Source organism: Phyllobates terribilis, unplaced genomic scaffold (assembly GCF_046119375.1).
Source record: "Phyllobates terribilis strain yellow unplaced genomic scaffold, ASM4611937v1 Scaffold_1__5_contigs__length_1240528914, whole genome shotgun sequence".
NCBI lineage: Eukaryota > Metazoa > Chordata > Amphibia > Anura > Dendrobatidae > Phyllobates > Phyllobates terribilis.
In genome coordinates this window covers 907,296,982-907,313,198 of record NW_027362761.1, presented here as the reverse complement: position 1 = coordinate 907,313,198, position 16,217 = coordinate 907,296,982, and the positions used below count along the sequence as shown (strand labels likewise).

The 16,217-nt window shown below is 48.8% G+C and overlaps 1 protein-coding gene across 4 annotated transcripts in view; it reads left to right on the top strand.

The window, feature by feature from the left end:
* TRPC3 (transient receptor potential cation channel subfamily C member 3) overlaps positions 1-16,217 on the top strand; it is a 443,652-nt gene that overhangs the window by 400,657 nt on the left and 26,778 nt on the right. For all 4 annotated transcript variants that reach the window (XM_073641255.1, XM_073641245.1, XM_073641236.1 and 1 more), the window contains exon 8: positions 11,688-11,883. In XM_073641255.1, the coding sequence (XP_073497356.1) occupies positions 11,688-11,883 (196 nt within the window). The remainder of the gene's footprint in view (positions 1-11,687; positions 11,884-16,217) is intronic.

Below are 16,217 nucleotides of genomic sequence, written 5' to 3'. Positions count from 1 at the left end.
TGAGTGATTAAAGGGGTGGTCCGAAGGCAAAGTAATTATTCATTCTAAATCGCTATATAGTGCCATAATCTGAACTATTTTCTGATTAAAAATTCTCTAACATTCCCTAACTACTCTAAAGGTACCGTCACACTTAGCGACGCTACAGCGATCCCGACAACGATACGACCTGTCAGGGATCGTTGCTGCGTCGCTGTGTGGTCGCTGGTGAGATGTCAAACAGTCAGATCTTCCCAACGATGCAGCAACAATGCAGCGACCCGTAGCGACCTGTATAACGATGCACGCCTATGTGTCTCAGTTCTGAGTCGCCAACGAGGTCGTTGGTAAGGTGTCAAACACACCGATGCATGCTACCCAGCGGGACCTCAACGATCAAAAAATGGTCCAGGCCATTTCGACACGACCAGCGATCTCACAGCAGGGGCCTGGTTGCTGCTACGTGTCACACGCAGCGAGATTGCTACTGAGGTCGCTGTTGCGTCACAAAACTTGTGACTCAGCAGCGATCTCGCTAGCGATCTCGCTTAGTGTGACGGGGGCTTTACTGCTTTTCTATTTTTTTCCTACTTTCTGATTACTCTTTGTTTGAGAATCCCAGTGCATGCTGGGAAATGCAAATAAAACGTCATTAAGGGGCAGAGTCTGCTGTCGTGAAATGAAGCGTCATCAGTGACGCTCACTCCGTGGGCGGGGCTAGTTCCTGCTGTCCCTGCATGGTGTGCACTGTGACATGGGCACAATGACAATGTGCGCTCTGTTGTTGGCTCAGATCAGCAGTAACAAGCCAGCAACAGAGCAGTGTCACAATATCCATAGCGCAGAGACCAGCAACGCTCCTGCAAGTGATGTCACTATCTCATTTAGGGAAAGTCGAGCTTACCCTCATATACAATCCTGAACTTTCAGCTAATTCCTTTAAAACCTTCCCAACATCGTACGTACTGGTGCATCCAATTTGGAAAGATGTTCCCACAGTTAGAAGTACCAGTACATCATGGTGATTGTACTAGCAAAGGGTGAAAGCACAGATTCTGGCTGTTTAACCCTCTAAATACCACAGTTAATAGCTGCCTTATGATAGTTGTGAGAGGGGTAGGAGGCTTCTCTTTAGCTCCATCAATACACTTACACTGTAATCACGGGGAGCTGATTGTCTGATTGTTTTCATGGCAACCTGGGGTCAAACAATGACCGCCAGGTCTGCCAGGTATAGTGGTGTGTTAGGCCTTGCTATGCTATAAGCAATATATAAGTATTGTAGTGTATTAGACAAGCGATCAGACTATTGAGTGTTGAAATACCATTGTGGGACCAAGTAAAAAAAAAAAGTTAAAAAAAGACATGCAAAAATGGAACCCCCCCCCCAAAAAAAAATGGAAAAAATCACCATTTAAAACTCATTTATCATGTAAAAACAGAAATAACAAAAAAAACTATTTTTTTTATTGCCACGTCGAGAATTACTGCAGTGTTAAAGCTGTCACATTATTTAACCCCTACAGTGGACACTAAAAACAACTGCTACTGGACGAGCCACAGTATATATCCTTGAAAGCCTATAATAGGAAAATGATACAATTCAGAAAATTAATTGTATTTGAAAAGCTTGTTGTTTACACAGAATGCATTTAGTATTGTGGTAAAACTATTTTAGAATGTTTCCGTACATTAGTCTATAGTTGGTGCTGTTGGTATATCATGAATATGCACCACCAGTATGATTACTAATTGAATGCAATTGGCCAAATGTATTTGCTTTGTATCTGATAAACTCAAATAAAAGACATGACATGAAATGTGGATGTCAGGATTTACATATTTGATTATGATGAAAGCACCACGCCAGCATTGTTTGTTTATTTTCATTTCAGCACTGGAGTGGTGTCACTAATGTAAGTTCTCTGCCCATAGTATTATACTTACCAGCTATTGTTTTCTGCTCTTTCTGGTGCCACTTCGGTTCCAATCCACCATCTTGTGATCGCAACTCCTGACTGACCATAAGTCAAAGATAACGTTCACAAGCTCCTCAATGTAAATCTATGAGGGCCTCATTCTGGCTCTCATAGACTTACATTTACTAGTGACTTCCGGCTCACCCAGCAAATACTATAGCGATCCGGCAGGTCACATAGCACTGGAGACTGACCAGAGAGGCACTAAAAATAGATGAAGAGGCGGCTGGTGAGTATAATAAGGGGCACAGGAAACTTAATCAGTGGCACTGCTCTTAGCGATAAAATAAAAAGAAAAAATGCTGAAGTGGTGCTTTAAATGTAAATCCATTTTTTGTAAGCAAAAGAAATTGTCAGCTTTCATAGTATATCTCTTTAGTACATAGTTATAGTCTCAATTAAATATTCTGGTGCACCTTTACTTATAAATATACATTGTGCTTGTGGCACTGAGTCACTTCTCACGGACAAGCCGCGACATGGGGAATTCAAGGACTCCAACGTCAAATGCCAAGAGAGTACGTCAAGGATAAAAGGGATGAGACATATGAATAGTCAAAGGCAAAGTCTGGGGTCAGGCAACTAAGGTCAGTGTAGGTTGAAGGAAAATGGGGTAATACAAATGAGTACTCAAAAGGCAAATTCGAGGTATGGCAACAAAGATCAGAATATCAGAACACAGAGCAAACACACCACCGAGCAAGGCTATGACTGGCAATGGTCTGACTATTGTCAGCCAGATGAATAGATAGGTAATTACCCTGAACAGGTGACACTTGGAGGAAACCCTGCAGGCCCAGTCAGATTGGGCAGAAAAGCTGTCACTCAAAATTCGCCCCTGCCTCTGATTGGGTGATTGGACAGTCACTCACAATACTGACAAACCAGCATGCACCTGATCCTACAGGGTGGCTGAGTTGTCACTCACAGCGTGCTTAGGACACAGTGAGTAGTGGAATTGTGTCAGTGATGTTCCTTAGCTATTTTGCCTAAAAGTGTATCGACTGGTGTTATAAGTTGCGGGTGTGCCACTGCACACTCTAACACTTTACAATCAGTACTGATCAAGACAGATCGCTCAGAGACTTACCCTTTAGACAAGGAGAATGTGATTGTTGTTACTAGTTGTGGGTGTGACGCACCCCTGGGCCTGTGTCGCGCAGCGTTGCGCACGCGGGAGCTTACCCGGAGCCGGATCTGTTGAGGGTAGTAGTCTCGTGGCGGTGACCCGGTCCGTGCCCAGGGAGTCAGACTAAGTGGCGCTGTATTAGCGGTAGATGTTGGACGACTACGCCACCCGTTGAATGCAGCTATGGAGCTGCCGCTGCAGGGCAGACCGCTGAGGCCGGTGGTAGGATTGTGCAGCGTGATAGTATAACCCCCAACGGGAGGGGTATGGCCTCAGGGCAGCCGACGTGGACGATGGGGGTAGCAGGAACCACTCGGAGACGGTACGGTGTAGTTCAGGGTCTTTACTGGTGACAAAGATAGACCCTCCCGGAGTACTGGCTAGCGATTGGGGCCTGGTCAGTCCTTGAGCAGATGGGATCTCCCCTGGCCAGGCGGAGTTGTAGGCCTCCCAAACTAACTGTACTCTTCTGGCTACCTTGCTAGAGGCGGGTAAAAGTAGCCCACGTCCCTGAGTGTGCCGTGTGGTGCTCACCCGTATGGCCGGTGACTCGGGGCCTTCTAGTAGCTTCCGCTCCACGACGGCGGTGCTGGTCCCATGCGTGTGACCGTGCCTTCGGGTTTCTTGGCCAGAGGACCTTGAATCCCCTGCCTGACGGATTCTGCTGCTGGGTAGGAGTTAGTCCCCACAGCCTCGGACTCCGGGTCCGGTAAGAAATCTTCTCAGTCAGGGCGAGCTCTGCAGCTGCCAGCCCCTGACTCCTTGTAGCACTGCTACCACAGAGCTCCTGATGTTCTGTTCCTATATTTGCTTCTTTTCTCTGTCTCTACTTCTTCTCTACTCACTAACCCTGCCTCAGCCCTAGGTTTATATAGGGGAAGTTCTTCCCCTCCCAGGACTGGGCAGGAGGTGTGGCATGCATAGGATTCCTGACCAAGAGACCTCCCACCTGCTCTCAGACATAACATTGCTGTTACTGTGGAAACCAGACCCCTGGGGTGCCACATTCCCCCCTAGTGAAATTTAGTACTCCGGGACTAAACATATTTTTTTTTTTTTTTTTTAGAAAAACATAACAAGGTACAACATTAATAATACAACAAGAAAAACACATAAAGATGGTCACGGCGTGTCCGCAACCGGGTGCAGTCTTTGAAGAAAAGCAAGGTGTCCATTTCACCAAAACAGGGAGACGTAACCAGGTAGGGGTCTGTCCTGCCCCGAGTCCTTAACAGTCTTTAGTCCGTCCTGGGTTACGCTCCAACTATGTACAAAGGATTCCCGGTAAATCCACCAAAGACTCCTATAAATAACTAGAAACACAAAATTACACACAAGCAACTATAAACAGGTAAACATTATAAAATAGCTTAAACATTTAGATCCTCCAACGTGCGGGTAACTGGCCTCTAGTGGCCCTAGTGGACCTACGGAGCTGACTGTCTGGCCCTGAACTACAGGGTGTAGGAGCTGTCAAGGGTAAACTGGGCAGCTGTCTACCGGCTCTTTGTCTCACTAGGGGTACGGCAGGCTCACTATAAGCAGAGGGTTGATCCTCCTGTTTTGCTTGTGTGGAGTCTTCTGCCTCCTGGACCGGCTGTTCTTCCAGCTCTACCTGTTGCTCCGTAGGTGCTTGGGATGCTGGTTGGAGGAAGGTGAGTACGGGTACCACAACTGCACCATTGACTTGAGTCCAAGACCGAGGGAAGTCCCCGAGCACAGTACTAACCATATCTTCCCTTTTCTCTACGGGTCGATGGTCTTCTTGTTCCTCTTCAGGGTTCCGTAGCTGTTCAGGACACTTCTTCAGGTGATCCCGGGATACAATGGCTGTGGTCTCCCCTCCGTCTTTACTAATGGTACAGACCTTCGGGTTGTCGTGGCTTGAGGGCAGTACGGTGTACGGGTCCTTCTCCCACTGGTCGTCCAACTTGTGGAGCCGTCTTTTCCTCTTCAAGACCTGCTCTCCGGGTACCAGGGGAACAGCGGGAGCATACTGGTTGTAAGTTTTCTCTTGTCTTTCCCTAGCTTGACAGAGACTTCGCTCCACACTCTCCTGTACTTTCCGGTACTGCTGCTGCCTCTCTGTGTCCCAGTCTGCTTCTGGTGAAGTGTCCTCGGGTGTCAGGACTCCCATTTCCAGGTCAACAGGTAACTTACCAGGTCTCGCCCTCATTAGGTAAGCCGGGGTACAGTTGGTGGAACCTACCGGGATGTGGTTGTATAGGTCCACCAGATCGGGCAGCCTCTCAGGCCACAGACTGCGTTCTTCCAGGGGCAACGTTTTCAGAAGATCCATTACCACCTGGTTCATTTTCTCACAAAGTCCATTAGTTTGCGGATGATAGGGTGTCGTCCTTATCTTCCGGCAGCCATACAGATTGCAGAATTCCTGGAAGACCTCCGCTTCAAAGGCAGGTCCCTGGTCCGTCAGCACTTGGTCCGGGTATCCGTGCGGACGGCAGAAGTGCTGCTGGAAGGCTCTAGCTGCTGTTTGAGCCGTTAAGTCCTTGACGGGGACGACAACCAAGAACCGGGAGTAATGATCCACGATGGTTAACGCGTAGACGTAGCCACTTCTGCTTGGGGTCAGTTTTACATGATCCAAGGCTACCAGTTCCAACGGCTGCCGGGTGACGATGGACTGCAGGGGAGTCTTCTGGCTGGCACGGTCCTTCCTTCTTAGGTTACACGGGCCACAGTCTCTACACCACCTCTCGATGGTTCCCCTCATGCCTACCCAGTGGAACCGCCCGCGCAGCAGGAACTCCAGCTTCTTCCATCCGAAGTGTCCAGCCCCGTCGTGGTATGCCTCCATCACCATGGTTGCGTCTCTTCGTGGCACCACTACTTGCCAGATTAGTTCATGTGTCCGGGAGTTAACCATTCGGCGGCACAACTTCCCCTTATAAAGGAACAGTCGACTCTTCTCAGCCCACAGTTGCTTGGCTTCCTCCGGAGCGTCTGGGTCAAGGCGAGCCTCTGGCCGAGTCAGCATCTCCTTTACCAGCCGGACGGCAGGGTCACTGTCTTGCGTTTCCGCCCAGTTATAGTGAGGCAAGGGGTTAAACGTAGCGGCTTGCTTACTCCTTACCCGGTGGGAACACTGGATAGTCCCATGACGGTGAAACGCGGGGAGTTCGACTTCTTCCAGTCCCTCTGGATCTTCTCCGTCCGGTAGATTTGGCATCCTGGACAGGTCGTCCGCGTTGGTATTGGAGCGTCCTGCCCGGTATTTGATTGTGAACTCGTAGTTGGACAGACGGGCCATCCATCTCTGCTCTAGGGCACCGAGTCTTGCTGTGTCCAGGTGTGTCAACGGGTTGTTATCCGTGTACACGATGAACCGGGAAGAAGCGAGGTAGTGCTTAAAGCGTTCGGTGACTGCCCACACCACTGCCAGGAACTCTAGCTTAAATGAGCTGTAATTCTCAGGGTTTCTCTCGGTGGGTCGCAGTTTTCGGCTGGCATAAGCGATTACTCGTTCTTTCCCCTGCTGGATCTGGGACAGCACAGCTCCTAGCCCGATGTTACTTGCGTCGGTGTAGAGGATAAAGGGCTGGCTGTAATCCGGGTACGCCAGGATTTCATCCCCCGTGAGGGCCATCTTCAGCTGGCGGAAGGACTCTTCTTCTAACTTCTCCCATCTGAAGGGCGGCTTCTGGTTCTTGGCCTTCCGGGACTGGCCTATCAGGAGGTCCTGCATAGGAGCTGCCTTTTTGGTGAAGCCGGGGATGAATCTGCGGTAATAGCCTACCAACCCAAGGAACTGCCGCACTTCCTTTACACTGGAGGGACTTGGCCATTCCTTAATTGCGGTGATCTTATCAGGGTCGGGAGCCACTCCATCAGCGCTCACCACGTGTCCCAGGTACTGCACCTTTGGCTTCAGGAGGTGACACTTAGAGGGTTTCACCTTCAGGCCGGGGCTTCGAACACTTCCGCCAGATGTTTCAGGTGGTCCTCATAAGTTTTGGAATATACGATGACATCGTCCAGGTACAACAAGACCGTCTCGAAGTTTTTGTGTCCCAGACAGCACTCCATTAATCGTTGGAAGGTTCCTGGTGCGTTACAAAGTCCAAACGGCATACAGGTAAACTCGCTAAGTCCCATCGGGGTGGTGAATGCGGTCTTCTCCCGGTCCGCCTCTGCTACAGGAACCTGCCAGTACCCGCTAGTGAGATCCAAGGTAGAGAAGAAGTTAGCAGATCTTAAAGCAGCCAAAGACTCCTCTATCCTTGGTAAAGGGTACGCATCCTTGTGTGTGATACGGTTGATTTTCCGGTAATCTACACACATCCTCATAGTGTTGTCTTTCTTTTTGACTAAAACTAGTGGGGCTGCCCAGGGGCTACAGCTATCCCGGATTACCCCAGCCTCCTTCATGTCTCTAAGCATCCCCTTGGCGTGTTGGTAATGTGCAGGCGGTACGGGTCGATACCTCTCTTTTATGGGAGGATGATCTCCCGTGGGGATGTGGTGTTCTACCCCCTTGACTCGCCCGAAGTCTAACGGGTGTTTACTAAACACTCTCTCATACTCTTGAACCACCCGGTAGACTCCCTGTTTCTGGTGGGAGGGAGTGGAGTCAGTTCCCAAGTGTAGTTGCTGACACCAATCCTCCATTACTTTCTTAGAGCCGTTACCTTCCTCCGGGTGAGATGGAGGCAAGGGTTCCACAGACTGTATAGAGTTTTGGTTGATGGTATATAATTTGGCTAGCGTGGCATACCGGGGTAGGTATACTTCCCTCTTCCCGATATTTATTAGGTGAACGGGCACCCTCCCATGGCGTACATTAACCACCCCCCGTGCTGTCAAAATGGTGGGCCTGCTGTCTGAGTAAACTGGTTCTACCATTGCCTGGTAATCTCTACCTCTCGGACCAATAGCTGCCCGGCACCAAATCATTTCACTTTTGGGGGCATGGCAATAGGGAAAGGGTCACACATTCTTACGCTACCAATCTCACCACCGGAGAGTTCTAGCTGTTGCCGTCGCATCAGTGCCCGGATCTCTTTCTGGAGCACTCGCTGCTGGCCGGAGCTGGCGTTCTTGGCAACCTGCTGTAAAAGGAAAATCACCTCTGCAAGACAATTTTCAATTACATTAGTTCCTAGAGTTATCTTTGGGTGACTCTCGTGTTTGTCAATGTCTACAATGATCAGTCCCTGTGCTGCCAGTTCGACTCTACCGATTTTGATGGTCATCTCTTTAAATTCGATCTGCGGCACGGGTTGACCATTGCTGGCGATAATACTCAAATCGTCGTCAGGGTAGCGGGTTATATCCGAGTCATTCCAGTACTGCTTGAAGAGCACGTACGGGATGGTGGTGACCTGTGACCCGGTGTCCAGTAGGGCACTCATAGGGATGCCATCCAGTACCACAGGCAAGACTGGACGTCCTCCCACATATTTGTCGCGCCAGTTCGATGGGCCTGGTGATCTTTTTCCTGGGGGTTGGCCCTCTACCCCCAGGTTGTGCCAGTTTAAAGGACAGTACCTTGCCATATGTCCGGGTTGATTTCAGCGGCGGCAGATGGGTCGTCCGTCCTCGTCGTATCGGTCACTGGGTCTTCCTCTGGCCGGTGGGGTCCTCCTTGGTCGACGCCACGGGATGTCCTCCGGTCCGGATGCCAGCTGGATCTTCCCTGGAGTAGAAACCTGTAAAGACTGCACAGTTCGGGTTAGCGCAGCAACGCTTTTAGCTAGCTCTTGGACCTGATGGTGCAGGTCTAGGGCCGGGTCATTGTTCAAAGCCTGCGCATCAGCCCCCACAGGCCCTGCCGACAAGGGCGCCGCCTCCTGGTGGTAAGTGATAGCTGGGCGCCTGTGGGTCACAACGCCACCCGGTGCCGGTTCTCGGAGCACCCGGATGGCTCTGTCCTTGAACTGTGCAAATCCCAGATGAGGGTCCTGTAAGGCCATTGCCCGCAACTGGGTTCGGTGGGCATTGCAATATAAACCCTCTATAAATTGTTCAGTCAACAGCCTGTCCTCGTCTCCCACGCCGTCAGGGTCGGTCTGCTTAACGGCTCTCAGGGCCTCTTGTAGGTTCAGGGCATAGTCCCTTATACTCTCATGTGCCCGCTGTTTGCACCCGTAGAATCTAAGCTTGATCTCGGCTGAAGTGCGGGTATCAAAGGTGTCCCTCAGCCGGGTTAGTATCCCTGCGACAGTCCTCCCCCCAGGTGGCCAGGACTTTACCTCCCTTCCGGCTGCCCCGGTTAATTGGGCCACCAGGATGCTCACTTTTTGCTCTTCTGTGAGGGGGTACACCTGGAAGAGGCTATCCAGCTTTTCTCTAAAGTCCTGCAGGGTATGTGACTCCCCTGAGTACTGGGGTAGCCAGGCTGCCCCCGGGATATAGGGCATGGTGAAAGGCATGACCGCAACAGCGGTGGCGCTGGCGGGGGTTGGAGCGGTGAAGCTCTCCTCCGTATCCGACATCCTTCTCCCCCCTAATGGACCGTGGCCTACCTTGCGATGATCCTCTTCCGTAGGCCGCGGCTCCGCAGTGGATCGTCAGGGTTGAGGACCTTCCGTCGCGCTCCTGTGACGTCGGCGTCTGCTGGGCTCCTTCCAGGACCTGACGCAACGTCCGGACGTGAGGCGGGGCTTCAGTTCTTGCGGGCTTTTCGGAGTCCACGCCCCTCTTTTTTCCCGCGCGGCGTCCTCAAGATGGCGTCCAACGGCGGGAAAACTCCACAGATGGCGGGAAGAAGGCTGAAAATGGCGCCGGATGGCGGGAATCTTCACCACAGGTGAGTTTGAAAGTCTCTTGTTCAGGCACGCAGTACCCGGTGGTTGCGGGCACGAAATCCTGCCGACTACGCCAAAAGTTGACGCACCCCTGGGCCTGTGTCGCGCAGCGTTGCGCACGCGGGAGCTTACCCGGAGCCGGATCTGTTGAGGGTAGTAGTCTCGTGGCGGTGACCCGGTCCGTGCCCAGGGAGTCAGACTAAGTGGCGCTGTATTAGCGGTAGATGTTGGACGACTACGCCACCCGTTGAATGCAGCTATGGAGCTGCCGCTGCAGGGCAGACCGCTGAGGCCGGTGGTAGGATTGTGCAGCGTGATAGTATAACCCCCAACGGGAGGGGTATGGCCTCAGGGCAGCCGACGTGGACGATGGGGGTAGCAGGAACCACTCGGAGACGGTACGGTGTAGTTCAGGGTCTTTACTGGTGACAAAGATAGACCCTCCCGGAGTACTGGCTAGCGATTGGGGCCTGGTCAGTCCTTGAGCAGATGGGATCTCCCCTGGCCAGGCGGAGTTGTAGGCCTCCCAAACTAACTGTACTCTTCTGGCTACCTTGCTAGAGGCGGGTAAAAGTAGCCCACGTCCCTGAGTGTGCCGTGTGGTGCTCACCCGTATGGCCGGTGACTCGGGGCCTTCTAGTAGCTTCCGCTCCACGACGGCGGTGCTGGTCCCATGCGTGTGACCGTGCCTTCGGGTTTCTTGGCCAGAGGACCTTGAATCCCCTGCCTGACGGATTCTGCTGCTGGGTAGGAGTTAGTCCCCACAGCCTCGGACTCCGGGTCCGGTAAGAAATCTTCTCAGTCAGGGCGAGCTCTGCAGCTGCCAGCCCCTGACTCCTTGTAGCACTGCTCCCACAGAGCTCCTGATGTTCTGTTCCTATATTTGCTTCTTTTCTCTGTCTCTACTTCTTCTCTACTCACTAACCCTGCCTCAGCCCTAGGTTTATATAGGAGAAGTTCTTCCCCTCCCAGGACTGGGCAGGAGGTGTGGCATGCATAGGATTCCTGACCAAGAGACCTCCCACCTGCTCTCAGACATAACATTGCTGTTACTGTGGAAACCAGACCCCTGGGGTGCCACAGGTGTGCCCCTGAACACACTGATACTGTACAATCAGTGTTGGCCAAGGCAGATAGTGTGCGCACAAACAGCTTTTACATGCAGAATTTGACTGATTAGTGTTACTAGTTGTAAAAAAATTAAAACTGTAATTACTAGTTGTAATAAAATGTATTTATTATTTTCTAAAGGGAATAACAGAGGCACAGGACAGCATGTTGGCTCAGTGGTTAGCACTAGGGTCCTGTGTTCATATCCCACTAAGGCCACATTTGCGTACAGTATGTATGTTCTTCCAGAGCTTGTGTGGATTTCCTCCCACACTCCAAATACATACTGGTAGTAAGGGTGGGAGCAAATGGGGAGAGTTATGATGATGTCCATAAAGCACTGTGGAAATGAATGGCACTATATATGTATATATATAAACAGTATATCATGGAGTTATGAGGAACGATGGTCCAGAAGTATCTTAACGGAAATGTATTTACTTACCAGATATGTTAGACGAAATGATGGGTCCTTATCAAGTGTAAAGAGAAACATAAATTATTGGTTTCGGTAATAAGTCAACTGTCAGCTCTAATATTTCAACTTGGTTGGGAAAAAAATTGTGAGCTTGTTGATTGCCACTTGTAAGACTTCCATTTCTCTTCTCTAACTTTCATAACTCTTCACCCATCTATGAAACTTCTAGTCTAAATAACAATAAAATTTAAATAATAGAAGCAAAGTTCTGCATAACACTAGTTGTCTTTTTTTTGTCTTTTAAGTGTTGAGGAGAGCTTTAAAACACTGTTCTGGTCCATATTTGGTCTGTCAGAAGTAACATCTGTCGTTCTGAAATACGACCATAAGTTTATCGAGAACATCGGCTATGTGCTTTATGGCATCTACAATGTGACAATGGTGGTGGTCCTCCTGAACATGCTGATTGCCATGATTAACAGCTCATATCAAGAAATCGAGGTAATCCAATAGTCACCTGTCGGCTCGGCTTTGTAACTGAATGTGCCATTTCCAAACTGATTGGTGTATTTCAAGTAGAATGACTTTCATGTCAGGCCTGCTTGTATTTAATCACCGATTCGGAAATGATGGCTGCACTACTGCTTTTATTTTAATTATAAGTAAGATGTCAGGGGCTTTTAAGGAGAACACATTTCCCATGACATTCCAGGTCAATTTTAGCCAGGAGTCCGGTGAAGGAATTGAAAATGAAAGTAATATAAACAGTATCCCTGGATTTTATACTATTAGGCTTTGCTTATTTATAGAGTATTTTGTTATAACTTGTGGATATATTTTATCTGTATGGATATGTTAATGTCATCACCCTAATTATGTTGTAATGTTATAATTAAAAAGATATTCCAAGAGATCACAATAGATGAGCTTTACAATAGCAACACAACATATTGATAATTTTTTATTAAAAAAATACTCATTTTATGGGAATTTGTCAGCAAGATTTCACCCCCCAAACTATGTAGTTTTTTTCAAAGATAAGTCCAGCAATACCTTTACATTGCCAGTCGATTCCTCTGATACTGAGAATTCAGAGTTTGAATGCAAATGAAGCTGAAGAACTGTTTGTAGATCTGAAGCCTCTGTCACTCCAGCTCTATTCCTCGTCCTGCACCGCCTCCTTCTGTTTGACAGCCTCTATGATGTGTGACTTCAGGCAAAGGAGACGTCAGTCAATCAGGAGGAGGCAGAGCTTGGTGGTTAATAGAGCTGGAGTAACAGACTTCAGATCTACAAATATTTCTTCGACCTACTGTGCATATCAATACAAACACTGATTTCTCAGTAATGGAGGAAAGGACTGGCCATGTAAAGGTATTCCTGGACTTGTCTTTGAAAGAGCTACATGTGCATATAAATAGTTTGGGCAGTGAAATCCTGTTGACAGATTCCCTTTAACCCCTTCAATACCGGGCGATTTTCCATTTTTTTCGTTTTTGTTTTATCCTCCTCTTCTTCCCACAGCCATAACTCTTTCATTTTTCCATCCACATAGCTGCATGTGGGCTTGTTTTTTGCAGGAGTTGTACTTTTGAATGAAAAAAGTACAATTTCACAATTGTTTTTTTTGGCGTGTGGGGTTATTTAACATGTTCACTATACAGTAAAACTGACATGACAATTTGATTCTCCAGGTCAGTACTATTGCACAGATGCCAAATATGTATAGTTTTTTTTTCTTTTATGTGGTAAAAAAATTCGAAGATTTGAAAAGAAAAAGAAGCTTTGTCACCATTTTCTGAGACCTGTAAAGCTTTAAATTTTCAGGATCTGGGACTTTGTGAGGTCTTTTTTTTTGGGCCCTGAGCTGATATTTTTACTGATATAATTTTGGGGTAGATACGATGTTTTGATCACCTCTTATTGCATTTAATTATATTTTCATAGATCAGACTTTTCTGAATGTGACAATAACAAATGTGTGTATTTTTATTTTTTTCAATTGTTTTCTTTTTAATTGGGCAAAAAGGAGATGATTGATTGAAACATTTTTTCTCACTTTTTACTGTATTTTTAATGTATTTGTCAGTCGCCCTAGGGGACTTGAAGCTGGAATCATCTGATAGCACTGCTATGTATGTGGCACCCCTGCGGGGGATTACCACAGCATCCATAGGTGCAGGGAGAGATGTACACTTGGGCACACACAACACCTTTCACCCCAGGTCTGAGGGGAGGAGTCAGTTTCCAGGGAAACAGCAAAAGCGGCAGTTAGTCTAGAGATGGGTGAAGGAGGAGAGTCAGAGAGCTGTTGGCTGGGGACCAGTTAAGCCCTGAAATAGGAAACAGGTCTGTGTTGTGAAGCGCCCTAGAGAGAGGGACGGAGGCTGGAAGGAGAAAGAAAGAGATAAAACTATTATCCCTTTAGCTCACCCAGACACCGGAGTCCGAGATTGCTATTAATTCAGGAATAGCATAGAAAACCCGGACAGATCAGGAGGATTTACTCCCCCTGAAGAAGAAGGGAAAAGAGTTGCCAAACTTGACCAAGTATAGGACTAGGGGCCCCGAAAGAGAATTGGTAGCCCCAAGGAAAGGTCCTCATTGTCAGTTGTGGAGAAGGACCCCAAAGAAAGTAAAAGGTGGCAGGTTCAGCTTAAGGCAGGACTGATCCCAAACAACGCACACAGTGTTAGAGGAGGCCTCACAAATCTCCAGGGTGAATATCTCTACCTGCACTGAAAACCTGGTTACCCTCCTGAACTGTACCTGTTACCGGACATCAGTAAAAGAAAGGTACTGAAACAAAGACTTAATGTGTGTGTGTGCCTACTTTGACATTACTGCCTATAGCGTTCGTACAAGCTGTATGCCGATCACCTCAGCAACCATACACAGCGCTGGTAACCGTCTTTACCAGTTACCACAGGAGGCGTCAGGACACAATACTCCCATCATCCTCACCCCCATTCCTTTACTGACGGTCCAGGGCACGGAACCGGGAACCGACCAACCGTGATCCCCACAGAAGTAACCCATCCATCCCGGTATCCGAGTACTCCTTCCCCTGTCGACCGACTCAGTTTGGCGTCACGAACAGGATACCGCGCCCAGTAGAACCGGGTACTGTATGGTTAAATTGGACTTTATTGGAAGTTTGTGTACTGTAAAACGGGCCGTCATTACTGCGTCATAGAGAAATTAAACTGCGTCACAGAGCGGAGAGAGTCGCGGGGGCACGGCTAAAGGAGCGCGATGATAGCCTCGCCACTTTTTTTTTTAGAGTCACTGGTTACTGAAGGAGTTAATCGTAGCACCTGGCAACGGTTAACTAGGGGGGCACCGTCATGAGTGAAACAGATGATGTCCGAGACCTTGAGGGAGGGGATGCCCAAGACGCAGCAGCAGCCGGTTCCTCAGCTGGTGAAGGAGCCGCAGCATTTGGAGCGATGGCCCCGATAATGCCAATTGCCTTGCAGTATGTACCGGGGGCCAAATGGTTACTGACGTATGAAGGTAAACCCGGTACCTTAGCAGCTTTCAAACGTAAAATGTGTGCGGTGCTGGACATGTATGCAATGACTGGAAAGCAGCGAGCCTCCGTTGTGCAGGGAAAATTAATAGGTGCAGCGGAGCTAGAAGCTGAGACTTGGAGCGATGCTGATGGAGACTCTATAGAAAATGTGTTTGATAAGCTCAAAGCTGCTTTTGAAAAACGCACACAGTCTGAACTAAGGATGCTATTCTACCAATGCAAGCAGAGACTGCAAGATACCATCAGAGACTTTGCCCTACATTTACAAGCGGCACTCTGGTCCATAAAACAGGTAGATCCAGCAAGTGTGCAAGACGAAGATAAATTGCTTACAGAACAGTTTATGAATGGATTGAGATCAGACTTTCACTGTCAGCAGGTACACATGTGGATCGTAGATCATCCAGATGTGGATTTTAATACCTTAAAGGACCGTGCTATAACTGTACTACGAGACCCATTACCTGCAAAACCTGCAATCCCATCCTGGCAGGTTAATACCTCTCACATGAACTTAGAGCCTACCCCTAAAGACTCTGTAAAAGTGGTAGGACAAGATGTCGTACCCGAATCTGCTGATGACCTATGTAATCAAGTGTTACAACTAACCAAAAACATGGACTGTGTGCTAAAACTCTTGCAAGCCAGACCGGAGGCACACCCACCAAGCAAAATCCAGTTAGCTGAATCCCCTGAGGATGTTCCGTGGATGAGGAGAAAGCTCATGTCGCCTGTGCAGGGGACCAATGCACCATTCCAACGCAGAGCCATGTCGCCCGTGGAGGGGATCAACAAGTCGCCCGTTCAGGGAACCAACGCACCATTCCGACGCAGAGCCACTGACCACACGGATTCTTCAGGACAAACAGTTTGTCTTCGTTGCAACAAACCGGGCCACTTTGCAAGAAGATGTCGTTTAAACCCGAGATTCCTGGGTCCCAGGGCCAACCCCCAGGAATAAAACGGCAGGGCCCATATGACTGGCGTAGTCGGTATGTGGGAGGCTGCCCATACCTCAACATTAAGCTAGAAGGAATCCCCACATAGGACCTATTGGACACTGGGTCACAAGTCACCACCATCCCATATATCCTTTACAAGCAATTTTGGTCTGATGCTGATCTTAGCCCCCCAGACTCTAGTCTTGTCATTTTAGCAGCTAATGGTCAACCACTGAATCAGGTGGGGTTTAGAGAGGTGACAATAAATAAAGCTGGGGAGGGTGGAGTTGAGAGGCCAAGGGTTATGTGTGGTAGAAGATGACCCCAATAACAAATGTCCTTACATGGTGCTTGGTACT